At 34.9% G+C, this 15,013-nt stretch overlaps 1 protein-coding gene across 3 annotated transcripts in view; it reads left to right on the top strand.

The window, feature by feature from the left end:
- SULT1B1 (sulfotransferase family 1B member 1) overlaps positions 1 to 12,721 on the top strand; it is a 47,849-nt gene extending 35,128 nt beyond the window's left edge. For all 3 annotated transcript variants that reach the window (XM_070791558.1, XM_070791560.1, XM_070791559.1), the window contains 2 exons: positions 2,867 to 3,047; positions 6,886 to 12,721. In XM_070791558.1, coding sequence (XP_070647659.1) covers positions 2,867 to 3,047; positions 6,886 to 6,998 — 294 coding nt within the window. In that variant the 3' untranslated portion in view covers positions 6,999 to 12,721. The remainder of the gene's footprint in view (positions 1 to 2,866; positions 3,048 to 6,885) is intronic.
- The last annotated feature ends 2,292 nt before the right edge of the window (positions 12,722 to 15,013 follow it).

The following is a 15,013-nucleotide window of genomic DNA, read 5'->3' as shown; positions in this document are numbered from 1 at the left end:
GGATATCTTGTGGAATTTCAGATTCTTGATGGAAGGCATATTTACCTTTCTTGTAACAGCATCCACAGTACTTACAACACCTACCATATATATAGGTGCTCATGGCCACTTATTGTATGCATAAGTGATTGCTTGAATGAATGAATGAGTAGTGGTTGCAAACATTTGTGTGTGTGTGTGTGTATGTGTGTTAGTTGCTTAGTCGTGTCCGGCTCTCTGCAACCTCATAGCCTGTAGGCCACCAGGCCCCTCTGTCCACGGGATTCTCCAGGCGAGAACACTGGAGTAGGTTGCCATTTCCTTCTCCAAAAAGAACTATAGAAAGAAAGTGAAGTTGCTCAGTCATGTCTGACTCTTTGTGGACTGTAACCTACCATGGCTGTAACCTACCAGGCTCCTCCATCCATGGAATTTTCCAGGCAAGAGTACTGGAGAGGGTTGCCATTTCCTTCTCCTTACAAACATTTGAGTGACATCAATAAAGAACCTGCCTGCAATACGGGAGACTCTGGTTCAGTCCTTAGATAGGGAAGATCTCCTGGAGAAGGGAATGGCAACCCATCCCAGTATTTTTGCCTGGAAAATTTCATGGACAGAGGAGACTGGTGGGTTACAGTCCATGGGGTCGCAAAGAGTTGGACAGGACTGAGTGAGAAACACTTTCACCTTTTTTTTTTTTTTTTTTATCCTACTCAGCACCGAAACCTTACCTTATGTAAAATCTCTCTTGTTGCATGTATTTCTGAGAAACTCTCAGGGCATTTCTCATATCTTATCAATAAGAGTCCTTTTCTACTCTGCTCAGGCTCCCACTCTCTATAACACTTACTTGTAGCTCATAGAGAATCTGTGATCTAAACATTACCATTGCCCTTTTATGACAATTTGCTGGCAACACAATACACAGCTGTAAAACTAGAGTGGTTTTATGAAACCACTTTTAAAAAGTGGTGCTCTCCCTTGGGTGCTTGATTAATCAGAATTAAGTTATAAGTTCTTCATAAGACAGAAAATTGTCTTTCTGTGCCAAGTATTTTATTTTTACTTTCTGGAGACCAAAGTGAAACTTATTCACTTTATGAAGAGAGCAAATTTAACTTCTGGATGTAGTTCTTTTTCTCCATAGGATAAACAAAGTAATACATTTCCTAGGCTGAGCTGGTATCCAAATTCTGAGTCAGACATCATGCTGCTCCCCACATTACACTCTTGTGTCAAATATTTCTCTCCTTATTCACTGAAAATGCCTTTTTCAGGTCAATTTATGCATATTGATTTATGGTCTGGCCTAATCAGTTCTATAAGAATATCCTGATATTTTGAATCCCACTCAAACTTACTATACATTAAACTTTTTAGACAACATTTTTTCCTATCATGGTTATATTTTAGACAATGTTACAGAAATGGTTTTCATATAAAAACAATAATATGACAAAATTATAACTATAGATCAAGCATAAAATTCAGAGAGAAGTCTAGTAATTTACATCAGGTTTATGAATGTCTGCATCAATTCTCAAACTCTCAATCAATGAGGTGAAAAAGAAGTAGAAGCTAGCACTCTCTGCTTTAACTTCTACTTGTCTGTAAATTAGCATCATCATTGATACTTTGGCTGTGGCCAAATTATTCTTCAAACACTATAAATATGTAACAGAAATTGCTCTATATTTGTTTGCCTGTCCATATGTTTTTTCTGTGTTTTCACTACTGACTTTTCTCTTAGTCTTTTCTCCACTATCATCATTTCTGACATTTAAGTCATGCTAACCCCTGGCACCACATTAGTAGCCATCTCACTGTTGTCTTGTCAAGGCCTGATACATAAAATATTGTCAGAACTTCCATTATAGGAAACTCTTTACCAAAACATAAACATGCAAAAACATTCAATACACACACACACACACACACACACACTCAACACACACAGAGTGAATAAGACACATTATTAAAGAGTTGTGTCCCTACTACATAACAGATACAATCCAAATCCTTCAACAGGACATCCAGTGATGCTCTAAATTTTATCTCAATTCATCTTTACTGCCTCGTAGCCTCTCTCACTCCTATGAACAACTCAACCCCAACTCCAACCACTTTTCTTTTTTTTCACTTGAACACAGTGAGTTGATGTTTCCAGGAGTTATATTTTCTTTACTGGAAATTTACTCTCCAACTGCTCAGGAGACTGCATCTTGATAAACTCTGACACATCTTTCTAAATTAAGCTTAGATGTTAATCCCTTCAAAATCTTTCTAGACATATCTATATATATATATTTGCTTAGCTTCCTAAAAGGTTCCAGATATTAAGTTAATGCCATTAGAATTTGAAAAAATTATTCATTTCTGAGATTTTTTTCTTCTTATTCTCAATGACTAATGAATAATTTGCTATCTTTGCAACTTCACTGGTTTGTTTTTAATAATGTACATCCAAGTAAGATTTCATCAGTGTTAATAAATTTTAAAAATATCTTCAGTTTTGCCTGAATTTATTACATTATTTTTATTAAATATTATTATTATAAACAAGAAACCAATTTGGAGGAGTAACAGAAAAATAAAGATAGAAGGAATAAAGATACTGGGTCCCTAAAACATTCAGTTTTCAAATTTAACTGCAAACTGAGCTGAAAATTTTTGCTACAATCTGTTTTACTAAATGCTATTAATAATTGTTAAAGTTTATTATTATTGTACTTTGAATGAAAAATAAGACAGAATAAACAAAATATTTCCACTCTACCTTTACTAAACATAAATTATTGATCTTTTTTCATTTTCATGATTTTTTTCATACTATTTTAATGATTTATTGTTTACCATTTTCTTGGGTGTATCTCTACCCTATTGATAGAATCCAAAGCAAGAGATCAAGAAGGTTGTTCGATTTCTAGAGAAAAACCTGGATGATGAGATCTTGGATAAGATAATCTATCACACATCATTTGAAATGATGAAGGACAACCCTCTAGTGAATTATACACATCTACCAAGTGAAGTGATGGACCACAGCAAGTCCTCATTTATGCGCAAAGGTAATTATTTTCTTCAGTTTATTTTTCCTTTCTGCTTTCTTATGAATTGCTCTGAAATGAGGGTGAGCTTTGTAATCTCTACCCAGTTATTTAGCCAGTTTGGGGCTCAATTTTTTCATCTGTAAAATAAGGACACTAAAAATACCTACCATAAAAGTCGCTGAGTTAGATTGGAAATTATTAAAGGGACTAATGCATGTAGACCTGTTATTGAACACCTTGAGTACCTAATAATCTTTCTCCCTTTCTTTACAACCCTGCAAAAAGGGGGTGGTTTTGTCACTTCTGATGTGAGTCATTCTGTATTTTTTTATTCCTAAAACTTAAATCTTTATTTAAATTGGCACAGGCCTCCTCCTTCCTCCCAGTAATAAATTAATGTCAGTCAGTGCAGTAGCATCTTCTCTATAGACTCATTATCATTAGAAAGCAGCGGTTATTTTGTTAAGAAGGATTCACAAAAAGAAAGGGAATGTGGGAAGTTTTTGTTCCCTAAAAATATTATCTGAATTATGTTAATGGTAAACATGGAATCTAAATTTAACTTAAGATAATAGAGAAATACGACATTTACTGTCAAAATACAGCTCTATTTCAATTGTCAAGTACTATAAATTGTGGGTTATCATATGTGTTTTGGGTCAAAAATGTGTTATTATCTTAAATGTGAGAATTTATCCACCTAGTCGTGTCACCCTATCTTTTCAATATTCTTTACTGAACTGGAGAGAAAGATAAAATTTCAGTTGGTGTGCCTGAAAGTAAACATAACCTGGAAATATATTGTATGTATGAACATGTGGATTAAGACCCTCGATGCTAAGTCACTTCAGTCGTGTCCGACTCTGTGTGACCCCATAGATGGCAGCCCACCAGGCTCCCCAGTCCCTGGGATTCTCCAGGCAAGAACACCGGAGTGGGTTGCCATTTCCTTCTCCAATGCATGAAAGTGAAAAGTGAAAGTGAAGTCGCTCAGTCGTGCCCGACTCTATGAGACCCCATAGACGGCAGCCCACCAGGCTCCCTCGTCCCTGGGATTCTCCAGGCAAGAATACTGGAGTGGGTTGCCATTTCCTTCTCTGAAAGTATTATATGATTACAGAATTTTCTAACACATATTTCTCTGTACCTTAGTGTACACCTAGTGTTTTCAAATTATGTTTTTTTTAAATTTTCAAAACACTACTTAAAAAGTAAGCTCTAGTATAAGAGGTCAAGGCTAATTTTTCATTGTAAATGGTGCATTACAAGTTTGAACAAAGACTGATACAACACAACACACAACAACACACACGTGTTTTCCTGGTGGAAGAAACAGAGACGAAAAAAAAAAAAAAAAACACCCAAACCCTTATTAATTAAATAAGGCAAATTTTCATTATACCAGATCATTGAATGTAACTTCCAAGAGAGCTTTCCCCCAGTCATGAAAATTTATGCCATTAGATGATATCTCATTAGGGTATAGAAATAACCTCAGTATCTGGATTCCACGGTTTCTACAACTTCAAAGGAAGAGAGTACACAAGAAAGACACTCTTTCCACCCCTCTGGGAGTAGTGAAGGACACAACTTTTGTGGTCAGTTTGCTCTGGGATTTATCCAGGCTGTGCCATTCCCTGAACCTTTGACACTGCATACACTAATAAATCTGCCAAAGTTCTGGTTCCATCACTGATAAAATGGAGAAAAGAATAACATCTGAAGCACAAGCTTTGGGGGAGGACTTTCATAGAAGATATGTAAGCTTACACTGTATTTTTTTCTGACCAAAAATTATATACACAAAAGTAGCAAGTCCTATTATCTTGCAGTTTAGTATGTTCTTATCTAATATAACATCTATTTGTTTATTTATTCATGCGTTCAATAATACTTAAAAGATACCTTTTATTTGTTAGTTAATATTTAAGAAAAGGTCTTCATGAATAACTATATGCAGATCATATTTTCTAGAATGTAAATAACACATATATGCTCAAGAAGCTCATATTGTAACACAAGAGAATGGATATTGGAAAATTCTGAAAAGTGAAGTATGAACAAAGGGCTAAGAACAGTTTTGAAGGATTCCACCCTGGATAATCAAGGTCATAGTTTAGTCACACAATATTAATGACGATAGGGAGATGATAAAGTCCAATGTTAATGCTTATGTCCCAAACTGCAACAAAACAGAAAATCCTGGGATTTGGCCAGAATTTATTTTATCAAAAAATTTTTATACTTCCTCACTCTTGTGAAGCAAACGTTTTTGTGTATAGAATATTTATACTCAAAATAGAATTTATTATTAGAATGCTTTATATATCTCTTTACTGTTTAAATCTACACTTCCTCTTTTCAATGACATCTTTAGAGGTGTACTATCCCAACTATGAACTATCCTCACATACATTCCAAAGAACTATCAACTTCTGGTGAAAATAGAATAAAGTATAATAACCAGGGAAACAATTTTGTCTATGGGGACATCTCTTGTTAAAATGATTTAAAATCTTCATGAAACCATCATGGTTTAATAAGACTTGCAGTTCAATATGATGTATTTATTTATTTTTAAATTTTACTTATTTTTGGTTGCTCTGAGTCCTCATTGCTGCACATGGGCTTTCTCCAGTTTTGGCAACTGGGGGCTACTCTCTGGTTGCACAGAACAGGCTTCTCTTTGTGGTGGCTTCTTGTTGCAGACGAGAGGCTCTAGGGCATGTAGGCTCAGCAGTGGTGGCATCCAAGCTCAGTAGCTGCAGCTCACGGGCTCTAGAGCATGAGCTCAGTAGTTGTGGTGCATGGGCTTAGTTGCCCCATGGCGTGGGGGATCTTCCTGGGTCAGGGACAGAACCCATGGCCCCTTGATTGGCAGGCAGATTCTTAACCACTGGACCACCAGGGAAGTTCAATTTAATGTTAAATAAATTGCAAAATTAATGTTTTCCTCCAAACACACCAGCAGTACATTAAACATTTATTTTCAAATAAATATTTTTAAGCATCCAAGAATAAAAGATTAAATGTAAATTTATATCCCAACAGTTTCACTTCTATAAAAATTGTTCAGTGATTTTATATGTTTGATTTTAATGCTATTCTTCTTCTCTAAAATTAAAATAAGATGTATCTAGTGAGTTCAGGGAACACAAGAATCATCCAAATATCCTAACATCCTCATTTATTATTTCTTGGAAATGATATTTATCAACTTTCTGTTTCACAGTGTGACTATACTCATGATCAGTTCTTTGTACAGTTTCCAAAAGCAACTCATGAAAGACTGTAAAATATTCCCTGATCATCGATTCAGTGACCAGTGGTAACCCCACGATCTGGGACAATTAGAAACACTAAAATAATTTCTTTCAGGAAATTATTGTACAGCTGCAAATTTAGACAACAAAACTAACCCTTTGTATAATGTTTCTTTAAAACCAGGGTCTATTTAATTATGAACATGTCAAAGAGTTAGTTGTTCAATTGTGTCCAACTCTTTGTGACCCCATGGACTGTAATCCACCTCTGTCCATGGAATTCTCCAGGCAAGAATACTGGAATGGGTAGCCATTCCCTTCTCCAGGGGGTCTTCCTGACCCAGGAATCAAGCCTGGGTCTCCTGCATTGCAAGCAGATTCTTTACCATCTGAGTCACCAGAGAAGCCTGCTGTTTATTTATATACAGATGGCAGTAATTACCAATAAAAAAAGAGATGAATTTTAAAGTATCCAAATACAAAGAAAGGCTTCCTTTAAACTCTTTCAGTCTTTTCTTTTGGTATACAATGGCTTTTCCTTCATAAAGAAAATATTTTATTCTTTCATATGTTTTCTTATTTGTAATTTTTAGGGATTGCAGGTGACTGGAAGAATTATTTCACAGTGGCCCAAAATGAGAAATTTGATGCCATTTATAAGAAGGAAATGTCTGAGACTGAACTTCAGTTCCGTACAGAGATTTGAGGAACCTAAACTGAAAATCTGAAGAAAGAAGTCTGATCTGCAGTTTGGTGAAATAAGGACAGTTAGGATTTAATTTAGGCAATTGAATGGTTTTAAAAAGGAAAAAAAAATGTGCTTCTAAGCTTTGATTTTTCAATGTGGTTAATCACTCACTCTGAGAGTCCCTAAAACTAAGACAAACTGTCACCTTTTAATAAACTATTCCTGCATTTTCCTTGTGGTTTAAAATTAAGTTCTACTTCCTACTAACATGACTCAAGAAATGCTGCTTTAACACTGATACTGTGTTTCCTACCTCTGCTCCAATTTCCCTTTCCTTAAAATTTGACCCAGAACACTTTGTGCCATTACTGTCTGTCTTCAGGATTTCAAGTTGTTCCCTGAGTCATAGCTCATCTGGCCTTGCCTCTCTTGGAATTATACGGTTCATGCCTCAGATAGTATGGTTCAGGTTTTGGAAATGTTGTTTCTATCCTAATTTCTGTTTATCCAAATTCCTAAATTCTGAGTATGTAATTTTCAAGTCTCCAAAGATGAAAGATCACCATTAATCTCCCTATGGCTATTCCCTGGGAATAGGAGCTCTGCTCTGAGCACCTAAGCTGAGGGCAGGAACTTACTTCCTATGGCGAGTCCTTGCAGAATTCAACAGCTTCCTGTGATTCCTGAGAATTTCCTATTGCCATGATATGGTTACGTTTGGGAGCATCTTAGATTCTTCATCTTGTATCTGAATAGATGTGGATCCCTTAATAATAGTTTCAATATTTCATATACAATCTGGTGCCTACAAGAGATTCTCTAGGCTGAATCTCCGCTACACCTTTCCAATCCAATGTCTTTTCTACCCATTTTTCTACTCTTAGGTCTATCTGTTGGTCTCTTTGATGGATTTTCCCTTGGAATATAAATCTTCTAGTAAATGTGTATAAGTTTTAAGGTAAACTTTTATAAGAGATGTCTCATTACAAGAGATCTCTTATATCTAAGAGATATATTAGCATTCTTTTATTTTTAATTGAACATAGTTGATTTACAATATTATGTTAGTTTCGGATGTATAGCATTGTGAGTCAACTATTTTATAGACTGTACCCTGTTTAAAGCTATTACAAAATAAAGACTATGTCTCTCTGCACTGTACAATACAACCTTGTTGTCTATTTATTTTACACATCGTAGTTTGTATAGCTTAAACACATACCTCCCTCTCCTGGTAACCACTAGTTTGTTCTCTATATCTCTGAATCTGTTTCTGTTATGTTATAGTCATTTGTTCTACTTTATAGATTCCACTCAGGAAGGTTAACATAGAGTATGTGTCTTTCTCTGTCTAACTCATTTCACTAAGCATAATGCTCTCTAAGTGTATTTACATTATTGCAAATGTCAGAATTTCATTCTTTCTATGACTCAGTACTATTCCATGTGCATATTTATCCATTCATCATCTTATTTACACATTCATCAGTGGAAGGACACAGGTTGTATCCACATCTCATGTATTATAAATGCTGCTACGACCATTGGGGTGCATATATCTTTCAAATTAGCGTTTTCATTTTCTTTGGATTTATACCCAACAGTGGGATTGCTGGATCACATGGGCCTTCTATCTTTAGTTTTTTAAGGAACCTCTATACTGTTTTCCGTAGAGTCTGTGCCAGATTATTTTCTGACCAACAATGTGTACTAAGGTTCCCTTTTCTCCTCATACTCATCAAAACTCATTATTTCTAGTCTTTTAAATGATAGCCTTCTGACAAGTGTGAGATACTATCTTCTTGTGTTTTTTGTTTCTCTCTGATGATTAGCAATGTTGAACTTTAAAAAACAAACTTTTTATTATTTATTTATTCATTATTTTTTTAAATTTTGGCTGCTCTGGGTTTTAAATCTTGATTGCTGTGCTTGGCTGTGCTTTTTGTGACAGCATACAGAGAGCATGCAGACTAGAAAGTCTGTTTGTGCATGTTGTGGTACATGGGCTTTGTTTCCTCCCGGCACGTGGGGTATTAGTTCTCTGACCAAGGATCAAACCTGAGTAACTTGTACTAGAAAGCAGATTCTTTGCCCCTGGATTACCAAGGACATACCTGTTGAGATTTTTTTTTTTCCTTTTGGAAATAAATATATCTTTTTTGGAAAAATGTCTATTCAGGTCTTCTGCCATTTTTGATTCAGTTTTTTTTTTTTATATTGAATTGTATCTGTGTGTATATTTTGGATATTAATCACTTATTGGTCATATAATTTGGAAATGTTTTCTCCCACCCTCCTAGTAGGTTGTCTTTTCATTTTATCTATGCTTTCCTTTGCTGTACAAAATTTTTTTAAGTTTAATTAGGTCCCATTTACTTTTTTTTTCTTTTGCCTTAGGAGACAGAACCAAACATATCAGTATATATATAAAACTTCTATGGGTTCTGTCAAACAGGGTTCTGCCTGTATTTTCTTCTAGTAGTTTTATGGTTTCAGATCTTACATTTAAGTCTTTAATCCATTTTAATTTTATTTTTGTATAAGGTGTTGCAAAATGTTCTATTTTTTCTCTTTTACATATAATTGTCCAGTTTCCCCAGAATATGTTATTGAAGACACTACTTTTTCTCTTGTATATTCTTGCTTCCTTTGACACATATTAATTGACCATAAGTGCCTGGATTTATTCATGAGCTCTTTATTCTGTTTCATTGGACCATGTGCCTGATTCTGTGTGAGTACCATGCTGTTTAAATTACGTAACTTTGTGAAGTTAAGTGTTAGTCACTCAGTCATGTCAGACTCTTCGCTACCCCATGGACTGCAGCCCACCAGGCTCCTCTGTCCACGGAATTTTTCAGGCAAGGATACTGGAGTGGGTTGCTAGTTCCTTCTCCAGGCGATCTTCCTGACCCAGGGATTGAACTGGAGTCTACGGGAAGATCCCCTGGAGAAAGAATAGGCTACTCACTCCAGTACACTTGGGCTTTCCTTGTGGCTCAACTGGTAAAGAATCTGCCTGCAATGCAGGAGATCTGGGTTCCATCCCTGGGTTGGGAAGATCCCCTGGAGGAGGAAAAGGCTACCTATTCCAGTATTCTGGCCTGGAGAATTCCATGGACTAGTCCATGGGGTCACGAAGAGTGGGACACAACTGAGCGACTTTCACTGTAACTTTGTAGGGTAGCCTGAAATCAGGGAGCATGATATTTTCAGTTTGTTCTTTTTTTCTCTCAAGGTTACTTTGGCAATTCACAGTTTTTTGTGGGTCCATACATATTTTAGGATTATTTCTTCTATTTCTATGAAAAATGTTTTGAGTATTTTGTTAGGGATTGCATTAAAACTCTAGATTGCTTTCGGTAGTATGGACTTTGTAATATTAATTCTTCCAATCCAAGAACACAAGCTATATCTCTCTTCTTTTTTTCCGAATATAACAACTGTGCTTTTTTTAAACTTTTCATTTAAAACACTTTTCGATTTACAGAATTTCTGCTAAAATAGTACAGACAGCCTCACACCTGGACACCTCACATTGTTTCCTCTATAATTAATATCTTACATTAATATGACATACTTATCACAATAAATGAACACATATTGATATTATTAACTAAAATCCAAATATTGCTTAGATTTACTTGATTATTCTCTAATATTAGTTTTCTTTATCAGGCTACTATTCAGGGCATCACATTGCATTTAATTGTTGTGTCTTCTTAGATTCCTCTTAGATATGAAAAGCTTCTTAGAGTTTCTCTGTATTTGATGACCTTAATAGTTTTGAGAAATACTGATTAGCTATTTTGTAGAATGTTCCTCTATTGGGATTTATATAATATTTTCCCCATGATTATACTGAGATAATATTTTTGGGGAAAAGACCATAGATTTATTAATGTTACCATTCATACCACATCACATCAAGAATGTATAGTAACTATACAACTTATCAATGTTGGTCACCTGACTGAAGTAATGTTTATCAGTACTTTCCACTGCAAAGTTACTCTTTTTTTTTTTTTTTTCCTCCCTTTCTATATTGTACACTTTGGAATAAATCACAGTCTGTAGCTCACACTTAATAAGCAGGAAGTAACACTTTATCTACTAAAAAGTGAAGTATCTACAGAAATTAAAGTCAATCTATGTGAAGGGTTTTTAAATTCTCAACCACTTATTTACTTAATGATTTATTCAAATCATTATGAGCTCCTATTATACTTTAGGTTATGTTGCTAATACTATATTTCCTTGCTCAAATTGTTCCAGTTTGTCTGTTGGGAGCTCTTTTAGTTGGCTTCTGAATACTTTTGATATATTCCCATTATTGCAGAGTTGTTTTTATTTACTTACTTATTTTGAGCATTTTTATTACTGTCTGGCACTGAGAAATGCTCCAGGCTCATCTTGTATATTCTGTGTCTTAGTTGTAGAATCAGCCATTTCTCTAAGAAATTCTAGTTCCCTTTTTTGGAGAATTAATAAAAATCAAGATTTTGGTTCTAGATGTGTTTATTATTTCTCTGTTGTCATTGATCCTAAGCCCTCTCAGCTAACAGAACAAAGAGTTTGATGTGTGTATACTGTGTATGTGCATATATTTATAAAAATTTCTATAGGTGGCTATCTGTACCATTATTAAGTAAAACAGAGTTCACACTGATGTCTCCAACAGTAATCCTTTAGTAATCTTTTAGGGATCATAAATTATATTTTATTCCAATTTTTATTGATCATTTATTTTAAAAAATTTATATTGAAGTATAGTTGATTATGGAGAAGGAAATGGCAACCCACTCCAGTATTCTTGCCTGGGAAATCTCATTAACAGAGGAATCTAGCAGGCTACAGTCCATGGGAGTCACAAAAGAGTTGGACATGACTGAGTGACTAAACAGCAGCAATAACATAGTTGATTCACAAAGTTGTATTAGTTTCAGGTGTGCAGCAAATTGAATCAGTTATACATATATATGTTTCCTTTTAAAAATTCTTATTCCATTTAGGTTATTATAGAAAACTGAGTAGAATTCCTTATACTATACAGTAGATCCTTGTTCGTTATCTATTTTAAGTTTAGCAGCGTGTACACTTATTAAGTGTCAGACAATCTTGCAGAAGTATTAATGTACTCATTTTGAGGTGAAGAAACTGAAACTTTGCACTAAAATTCAAAGCTATGTTTGCTTGACTCTTAAATGTCATTCTTAATCACTATATGATACTACATAAAATTTAAAAATAATCTTCAGATATTACATACTTCACTATCTCTCAAAATATTCTCATAAATATAATTAGATAATGATGCCCAAGCTGACAATATAAAGGCTCCACGCTTCATCCAGTCTCAGAATCCAGCTGTTGAAGGGACACTGACTGCAAACCTATAAGGTTAGATTTGTGAATGTCTTTCCTTTATAAGCCATGTCATAATTGGTACTTGCTTGTTGTTTAAATAAAGATGAAATAGCTTTTTTCAAGCTCATCTAGCTTAACATACATTTCAAATAATAAAATTAAAAGCAATGTCATGGGTAAAATGCATACAGTCTAAATGAATGACTAATTGTTTTTGTAATGCTGCCTATTCATAAGGCAAGGTCTGACTGTGCTCTGTTCTGTTCTTTCCTATTCAGGAAGGAAGAGAACAAGCTGTCGTAAATCTTATGGAGAAACTTCCCGTGCAACTTGAATGAACATGAGAGGAAAAGGACCGAGCAGAAAGAACAAAATATTTCCTCACAGCTTGTATCTTCTGTATCTCCTCCCTTCCGCTGCTGCTAGGGGTACAGGTACCAAAATTCCTGAACTTATTCGAATTATTTGTAAAGAAAGGAAAGTTCTCAGGGTTCTCACTGGAGATTTTGATAAGATAGACTGGACAAGGCCCCAGATTATGCAGTCTTCATAAATATCAAAGGAGATTTAATGGTTGTATTATCTATTATATTTTCATATGATAAAGATTAGTTAGCTTTCTTTTTCAAGTAAGATAAATTAGATAGCTAGGTAGAGAGATAATGACATTCCTTTTGTACTGATTAAATTCATACTTGAAAATGTTAAAAAAAAAAACAAACTTAAACTCAGTGGTATAATATAATTTGAAAAGAAGAAGGAAGTTAATTGAATTATACAACTCAGCACTGGGCCTTTAGCCGAATGTCCACTGTGTCTCAAAATAACAGAAATGGGTAACTTTTCAAGTACAGTTTGCTCAATGTGTGAACTATTCACTAACTTAAACAACTGAGGCAGATTCAGTTTCACTGAGAACATTTTTGCTTATTTCCTGGATAATTATTCCTTCCATTATGTAAGATCTAAATTTCTAAAAGATTAGTATGTGTGAAAACTGTACTCTCATTGTTTGGCCTGAATTGTTCTTATTGGCATGCTTGGGGTTCTTAGGCTTAAAGAACATTGGGCCTCATTAGGAAGTAAACCGGAAAAAGTAAAAAATATATAGCAACTAGATAAAAAATAAAAGCTTTTCATAGCAGCTTCTTGGTCAAGGCATAGTATTTGAGTGGTCAAAAAAATCTATCCTGATATCTGAATTTTCCACCATCATTGCAGTTTAACTTTTCTGTACAACAGACACACAGATACATTAAGTATTGAGATAAGTCTTCAAAGTGAACATATCTGGGTAACCATATTCATATTCCAAGACACAGAATAATATCAGTGCAAAAGCTCTCCTCTCCCATGCACTCTCTTCCATCAGTATTTCCCACAGTGAAAACCACAATTCTGATTTATAAAATTAAAGATTTGATTTCTGTTTTTTGATATTTCGATTAATGGAATGATGCAGACAGAGTCTTTAACTTTCTTTTTTACTCAACCTTATAATTGGGAGATTTACCCATGTTGCATCAGTTCATGTTTTTATCTCTATATAGTGTTCCCTTTCACTTTTCACTTTCATGCATTGGAGAAGGAAATGGCAACCCACTCCAGTGTTCCTGACTAGAGAATCCCAGGGATGGGGGAGCGTGGTGGGCTGCCGTCTATGGGGTCACACAGAGTCGGACACAACTGAAGTGATTTAGCAGCAGCAGCGGCAGCAGTGGAAATATACAAACATTTATTTGGTGTTGATGGGCATTTGAAGAGTTTCGTGTTTGGCTTTTAACAAATATTTCTGCTATGAACACTCTTGGTCATATTTTTGGTATGTATAAATAAACATTTCCAATGCATTTTCCTTGAGTTCAACCTAAGGATGAAATTGCTAGAAAATGTAATATCCACAGGTTTAAGCCATACCACCAAAATTTTTTTTAAATTAGTTGTGCTGATTAATAACTACAATAGCAGTGCATGAGAGATTTTGTTCCATATTCTTCATATCTGCCAAGTCGCTTCAGTGGTGTCGGACTCTGTGTGACCCCATAGATGGCAGCCCACCAGACTCCCCCATCCCTGGGATTCTCCAGGCAAGAACACTGGAGTGGGTTGCCATTTCCTTCTCCAAGGCGTGAAAGTGAAAAGTGAAAGTGAAGTCACTCAGTCATGTCCGACTCTTAGAGACCCCATGGACTGCAGCCCACCAGGCTCCTCCATCCATGGAATTTTCCAGGCAAGAGTACTGGAGTGGGATGCCATTTAGTATTTAATGTAATGCCATCACAGTCATCTTGGTAAGTGTATATTATGCTGTAATTCTAATATATTTTCCCTGTAGACTAGTGAAGTTCAATAACTTTTCATGAAAATTTATTATTTTAATATTCTTTTTGTGTCGTGTCTTTTCAAATTTTTGCTTATTTTTCAATGTCCTGTCTTTTTTTTATTGATTTGAAAGATATTTGTATATTTCTGTGTGTGTGTACATATGTATATCTATCTATCTATATATATACACATGTATGTATGTTTTATATTTATAGTATTGGTTTTATTTCTCAAGATAACCCTGAAGGTTCATATGATATCTCAATATGTGAATCATTATAAACTAACTGGCACTTTCAGTTCAGTTCAGTCACTCAGTCGTGTCCTACTCTTTGCGACTC

Source organism: Bos indicus, chromosome 6, assembly GCF_029378745.1.
Source record: "Bos indicus isolate NIAB-ARS_2022 breed Sahiwal x Tharparkar chromosome 6, NIAB-ARS_B.indTharparkar_mat_pri_1.0, whole genome shotgun sequence".
Taxonomy (NCBI): Eukaryota; Metazoa; Chordata; class Mammalia; order Artiodactyla; family Bovidae; genus Bos; species Bos indicus.
Note: the sequence above shows the minus strand (reverse complement) of the source record. Positions and strands in the feature narration are given on the sequence as shown.